Source organism: Pimephales promelas, chromosome 15 (genome assembly GCF_988280905.1).
Source record: "Pimephales promelas chromosome 15, fPimPro1.hap1.1, whole genome shotgun sequence".
In the NCBI taxonomy this organism is placed as follows: Eukaryota; Metazoa; Chordata; class Actinopteri; order Cypriniformes; family Leuciscidae; genus Pimephales; species Pimephales promelas.
In genome coordinates this window covers 3,217,761-3,225,038 of record NC_142783.1, presented here as the reverse complement: position 1 = coordinate 3,225,038, position 7,278 = coordinate 3,217,761, and the positions used below count along the sequence as shown (strand labels likewise).

The 7,278-nt window shown below is 46.9% G+C and overlaps 1 protein-coding gene across 1 annotated transcript; it reads right to left on the bottom strand.

The window, feature by feature from the left end:
• Positions 1-231: 231 nt before the first annotated feature.
• Positions 232-1,981, bottom strand: LOC148973440 (uncharacterized). The gene has a single exon (XM_089120032.1). It carries the CDS (start codon positions 1,237-1,239, stop codon positions 232-234), a length of 1,008 nt encoding a protein of 335 aa, XP_088976158.1. The 5' UTR covers positions 1,240-1,981.
• Positions 1,982-7,278: the final 5,297 nt, after the last annotated feature.

The following is a 7,278-nucleotide window of genomic DNA, read 5'->3' as shown; positions in this document are numbered from 1 at the left end:
GTTGCGAAGTCTCGGCCCCCTGGGGTCGTCGGCCCTTAAAGAGTTCTCGGGACAGGCTCTCGGAGAATAACGTGACTTGGGAACCGGTATCAACTAAACATGCAACTTCCACCCCATTAACCTGGATCTTCACGGTTGGGCAATGTCCAACCCAGTCGTCTCTGGGAATAGGCATAGAAAGGGGGTCACTTAAGGGGGTCCCGGCCACTTGACCCACAGTGGCCGGCGAAACTAAAAACCCCCTTGGGAACCGCGTCGGGAGCCACACTGACGGCTATAATGTCCTGATTCTCCGCAGCTATTGCAAATGGGCCTGCCCTTATCATCCCACTGGAATCTCGGATTAGCCGGCCGTCCAGGGCGCAGTCCGGGCTCTCGGCTCCCCTCAGAATAGGATCGGTCCCGGCCACTGAGCTGTCCCCGGCGCAGTTCCTCTAGAAGGGTCTTAGATAGTTCAGCCATCTGGCCTTTAACATCCTCGAACAGTTCTGCCCGCAACTTCTGTTTCCAATCCATGGTTGGAGGAGTGGAGGCCTCACCAACGGCCATGCACATCTGTCCTTTAACATCCTCCAACAGCTCCGCCCGCAGCTGTTGTTTCCAATCCCCAGTTGAAGAAGGGGCGGCACCACCAACAGCCATGCACACCGGTGGGTCAGCTGCCTCGCCCTGATCCATCTCCAATGCCAAGGCCTCCTGTCGGAGGTCCTCAAAAGTTAACGCTGGGTCTCGGCGGAGCTGGAGCTTTATACTCTGTCTAATAGGCCCGTCTCGGAGCCCCAAAACGAACTGATCTCGCAGTAAGGAATCTCCGTCTCCCAGACCATGATCTGGTCGGCCTTTCAATCGAACAAACTGCTCACGCAGCCTCAGCGCATACGCCCGTAAGGCTTGCCTAGGACCTTGGCGAAAGTTGAAGAACTGAGCCCGGAGGGCGGCCACGGGGGTAGTATCCCCATACAGTCCCGTCAAAAAGTCAAAGATGGCTTTGGCAGTGGCTCGTGCAGTGCTGGGTGCAGCTAGAACCTCCCTCTTCGCTTCTCCCTCCAGGGATCCCAGAACAAACTGTGTCTTTTGTACATCACTCAGCCCCTGGAGGCCAGCCAGGTATTCCGTTTGAGTCTTCCAGTCCTGGAGAGGTAGCTCTGATCCTGGTCCCCCATAACGCTGGGCCCAAGGGGCTCCCATAAACACAGGCATGACTTGTGGTCTTGCGGCCACCACCTCTTCGTCGGCCATCGTGAACCTGTAGCTGCTTCAACTCGCGGTGGCAAATCCTGCCGACTACGCCACTTTTGTCACGGGGGGACCGGACACCAGATGACCGGCCGTCCCAACCCCCGACACACGTACCACCGCGAGGAGCCAACACCACAGAGGACACAGAGGCAAAGTAAGTTAGAGAAAATTCAGAATCTTTATTAAATAAATTAAACTAAAACAGCCTTCGGCAAGCTGAAGCAAAACTCGGGTGGGCAGAGCAGGTGAGAATTCACAGCTGGACTAGTTCTCGAATTCACAGCGGAACAATTTCTCTTCTCCCGGGATTCGGATGGACGGAGAGTAGTACGGAATCCACAGCAAAGCTGGCCCTCTTCTCCGGACCCAGGCCGACAGAAGACAGGTGAGGGTGCAACAGTATAACTGGTTCTCTCAGATTCACAGCAGAACAATCTCTCTCTTCACAGGATTCGGATGAACGGAAAGGAGTACGGAATCCACGGCAAAGCTGGCTCTCTTCTCGGGACCCAGGCAGACAGAAGACAGGTGAGGATTCAATAGTAGAACTAGTTCTCTCAGATTCCCAGCAGAACGGTTTCTCTCCTCACAGGGCTCGGATGGGCGGAGGGGAACACGGAATCCACAACAAAGCTGACTCTCTTTCCAGGGCTCAGGCAGACAGATGACAGGTGAGGATTCAACAGTATAGCTGGCTCTACTCACAGAATCCGGATAGACGGGGGAGAGTGAAGATTCAACAACAGGCTAGCTTTCTTCTCAGGGCTCAGACAGGCGGAAAGTCAAGATGACAACTTCACAGTATAACTGGCTCTCTTCACAGGGCTCGGGCAGACAGAGAATAACAGTGAGGGTTCAACAGTATAACTGGCTCTACTCACAGAATCCAGATGAACAGAGAGGAATAAGGGTTCAACAGCAAAGCTGGCTCTCTTCACGGGGCTCAAGCAGACAGAGAATACAGGTGAGAATTCAACAGTGTAGCTGGTTCTACCCACAGGATCAAGCAGCACATGGAGGAGTAAGGATTCAACAGCGAAGCTGGCTCTCTTCACAGGGCTCAGGCAGACAGAGAGGATTATGATGACGATTCCACAGTACAACTGGCTCTCTTCACAGGGCTCAGGCAGACAGAGAATAACGGTGCGGGTTCAACCGTATAACTGGCTCTACTCACAGAATCCAGATGAACAGAGAGGAATAAGGGTTCAACAGCAAAGCTGGCTCTCTTCACAGGGCTCGGGCAGACAGAGAATAACGGTGAGGGTTCACGGTATAACTGGCTCTACTCACGGAATCCAGATGAACAGAGAGGAATAAGGGTTCAACAGCAAAGCTGGCTCTCTTCACGGGGCTCAGGCAGACAGAGAATGCAGGTGAGAATTCAACAGTGTAGCTGGTTCTACTCACAGGATCAAGCAGCACATGGAGGAGTAAGGATTCAACAGCGAAGCTGGCTCTCTTCACAGGGCTCAGGCAGACAGAGAGGATTATGATGACGATTCCACAGTACAACTGGCTCTCTTCACAGGGCTCAGGCAGACAGAGAATAACGGTGCGGGTTCAACAGTATAACTGGCTCTACTCACAGAATCCAGATGAACAGAGAGGAATAAGGGTTCAACAGCAAAGCTGGCTCTCTTCACGGGGCTCAGGCAGACAGAGAATACAGGTGAGAATTCAACAGTGTAACTGGTTCTACTCACAGGATCAAGCAGCACATGGAGGAGTAAGGATTCAACAGCGAAGCTGGCTCTCTTCACAGGGCTCAGGCAGACAGAGGGTACATGTGATAGTTCAACAGTGTAACTGGTTCTACTCACAGGATCCAGATGAACAGAGAGGAATAAGTGTTCAACAGCAAAGCTGGCTCTCTTCACAGGGCTCAGGCAGACAGAGAGGATTATGATGACGATTCCACAGTACAACTGGCTCTCTTCACAGGGCTCAGGCAGACAGCGAATAACGGTGCGGGTTCAACAGTGTAACTGGCTCTACTCACAGAATCCAGATGAACAGAGAGGAATAAGGGTTCAACAGCAAAGCTGGCTCTCTTCACGGGGCTCAGGCAGACAGAGAATACAGGTGAGAATTCAACAGTGTAGCTGGTTCTACTCACAGGATCCAGATGAACAGAGAGGAATAAGTGTTCAACAGCAAAGCTGGCTCTCTTCACGGGGCTCAGGCAGACAGAGAATACAGGTGAGGATTCAACAGCGAAGCTGGCTCTCTTCACAGGGCTCAGGCAGACAGAGACGATTATGATGACGATTCCACAGTACAACTGGCTCCCTTCACAGGGCTCAGGCAGATAGAGAATAACGGTGCGGGTTCAACAGTATAACTGGCTCTACTTCACGGGGCTCAAGCAGACAGAGAATACAGGTGAGAATTCAACAGAGTAGCTGGTTCTACTCACAGGATCAAGCAGCACATGGAGGAGTAAGGATTCAGCAGCGAAGCTGGCTCTCTTCACAGGGCTCAGGCAGACAGAGGGTACATGTGATAATTCAACAGTGTAACTGGTTCTACTCACAGGATCCAGATGAACAGAGAGGAATAAGTGTTCAACAGCAAAGCTGGCTCTCTTCACGGGGCTCAGGCAGACAGAGAATACAGGTGAGAATTCAACAGTGTAGCTGGTTCTACTCACAGGATCAAGCAGCACATGGAGGAGTGAGGATTCAACAGCAAGCTGAACTTCACAAGCCTACGTAGAGATTAAAGAGGAGAAGAGAAGAATTTCTCCACTAGATGACTTCCTCCATCCAACGAGATGCGGGCGATATATCCACAGCCAGAACCGTTTCCCCGATGTCACTGCATTACACTTCCACTCGTGTTTAACTGCAATTCACACAAATCGGCACACGTGATTTAATGAACAACACTGCAAAGTCTTGTCACTCACAAACTAGGGCGTAGACAGGGGATCTGGTCCACTGCACAGCACTACAATCTCTTGGACTTCTTCCAATAAAGCGTGGGACATTCAAACTTTCTCCAAAACGACAGATTTACACCTCATGAAGTCTCATCACATCCTCCAAACAGATTTCTCGTATCACAGTCCAAACATCAACAGCACTTATCTCTTATCCACATCTCCAAATCCACCCGAACGTCACACACAGCCGTTCAACTCTCCTACCCCTCCTTTGTTGAAGATGAAATGCCCTTTTATCCTTCCCAACTGACAACGTGTCCCAATCGCGATCGCGATAGTCCTGCCCCGCACCTGTTTTGAATTAACTAATCATTCTCCGTCTCCGCTCGGAGTTTTCCGGCGCTAGAGTCTTCCGGGTCCCACACCGGAAATCCCCCCCCACAGAAACCCGGCCACGATAAAAGGTTCCGCCTGCCTTTTTGTCACCCCGGTGACATATGTATTACAGCTGAGAAACTAACCAGCCAGACCGAAGGCAAACAGGACCCGCCTCACCACCAGCCTGCAGAAAACAACATGTACATACTCAGGGATTCAGGGACATAAACTGGCACTTTGGCCTTATTAGTCACCATCAGTGCTGATCCACTTATAGGAAGACCACCTGGAGCGTATAAGCCATGGCGGCGTCCCAACATCCCAGCGAATGAAGCTGAGTCAGAGAAGATAGACTAAACAACTGAAAGACAAAAAAGCCAGCTTTGATTTGTGGATTGCAGACTTTGTCACATTTGGAATTTTAAATATTTATGTTGCCATTTTTGCTGTGCTGTGCACTAAATTGTACAATGAAAAATGTATTCAGAAATATTCCAGGTGTTTCTTTTATTTACTTATTTATGTATGTATTTATCTAGTCGAAATATTTTAAACAAAACACGCTTTTTTGGGAATATTAGTATAACTATTAAATGATTTTCTTGTTTTCTCAAAATCGCTTTTTTGTGTTTTTTGCGGCTCATATTTTAACCTTTAATCTTGACATTTCCTCATTACGATTTTGTGGGATTGAAAGAGTGAATATGCCACCAAGAGGTGGCGATGTTGAGTTGCTCTTGCAGAGACCTGGGGCCTCATTTATAAACGTTGCGTACGCACAAAAGAAGGCTATGCCGCTCTCTACGCAATAGTTGGTATTTATAAAAAAGGAAAGGGGGAGGGGGGAGGGGAAATAATTTATAATATATTATAACAGCAGCGCAAATTTAATTAAACATTAGCAATGGATTTGATGAATTCTGGGATCTTTTATGGTATTAGTTTTGTGTTACTAAGCATTTTTATCATACAAATATTTAGTTTGAAAATGAAGTAATTTTAATTTATTAAAATTATACTATTTTAATTAAGAAATTTTAGCTTCAACTTTAGCGATTTTGTTGATTTGGTTGGTTTCCCATTTCCTGTTTAGTTCAAGTACATCCCTTGAAGGCTTTTGAGAGTACCGATGCATAATATCAATATGCTGTGGCTGGATGTGTCATGACTGTAAATACAGGACAGGAAGCAATCGCAGGTAAACTCACGTCTTAATTAAAGGAACACTCCGACTTTTTGGGACTTTAGCCTATTCACCTTACCCCCCAGAGTTAGATAAGTCCATACATACCTTTTTCATCTCCGTGCGTGCTATAAGTCTGTTTGACGCACCCACCGCTAGCCTAGCTTAGCACAAAGACTGGATGTGAATGGTTGCAGCTTTCATACTAATCCAAATGAGTGACAAAATAACGCAAACGTTTTCCTATTTACATGTTGTGGTTTGTATAGTCACAGAGTGTGCAAATATCAAGGCCATATGAGACACAGACATCTTTTGACCGTATAAATACTATATTTTCTGAAGGGGAAGCACTGCTACTTGGGCAGAGTGATAACAATCACCTGAGACGCACCGTGACGAGGAGCAGAGAGTTCGCTTCGCTCAGCGTTGGAATAAAGAGTCAGCAATTACTAACGTTAGATAGAAAAGCATAGTTTATCATGGGTGTTTGCTTTATTGTATGAGCTGTGACAATAAACAGGGGAGACCAGGTAATACAGTACCATGTTTCATTGATTTCCAACCAAAAACGCACCCAGATTTATAAATATCACATGAATAAATAATTATTATTACAGGAATCAATATATTTTAAATGCAATTTATTAGCTGAACCAAATGTATTCAACAGTAAATACATTTGCCCATATAATATACAGTATTGCATTACTATAGGATAGAATAAGGGGAAAGTAATAGCACAAATTGTTTTTGCACAATGAACTCACAGCCTATCGTACCCTTTTGCACGCTCAAGTTCGTTATTTCCATGGTTATTTCAAATTTAGGCTACTAGGCGCGCCGCGCGCAGGGTGCAAGTTCAACGCGGTAAACGCGCTCGTTTTTTTTCCCAAGCGCGTCCGCACCGCATCAAGATAAAAACATATTCATACCCTAATCATATAATAGTGTCACTAACGTTACATTAGATCTGGCTAAAGGCACTGTTACAGTAGGTCATCTAAAAACATAACGGAACACTTACCTCAGCCGCAGGTGATCCACTTGTCCTGTCGGTGCTATCGATGGGATGGCCGTATCCTTCAGCACATTATGGTCCGTGTGGCAAATTCCATTTTTTCAAAATAGTCGTCCTCATTGAAATGTACCGAGCAAACATAATGTCCCTTGATAATCTTAGGTGTGTTTGGATAAATATCCAGAGTAAGTTAGCCATTTCTTCATCCAGTCAGCATTTTTAGTTGGAATTCTGTGAAACATGGTATTACCTCCCCTGTTTACTGTCGCAGCTATTTACAATAGAGCGAAAACCCATGACTCTAAACTACGCTTTTACTATTTATAAATTGCTGACTCTATTAGCTACCCAAACACCGAGCGAACTCTCCGCTCCTCACCACGGCGTGTCTCCGGTGATGCGGTTATTACGCCGTCAAAGTAGCAGTGCTTCGCCTTCAGAGAATAGTTCCCAGGTTTTATACGGTTAAAAGATGTCTGTGTCTCATTTGACTTTGTTATTTGCACACTCTGTGACTATACAAATCACAACATGTAAATAGGAAAACGTTTGCGTTATTTTGCCACTCAT

Bases quoted from the DNA above. Each gene is read 5' to 3' on its own strand.
- LOC148973440 (XM_089120032.1), bottom strand. From the start codon at position 1,239: ATGGCCGACGAAGAGGTGGTGGCCGCAAGACCACAAGTCATGCCTGTG.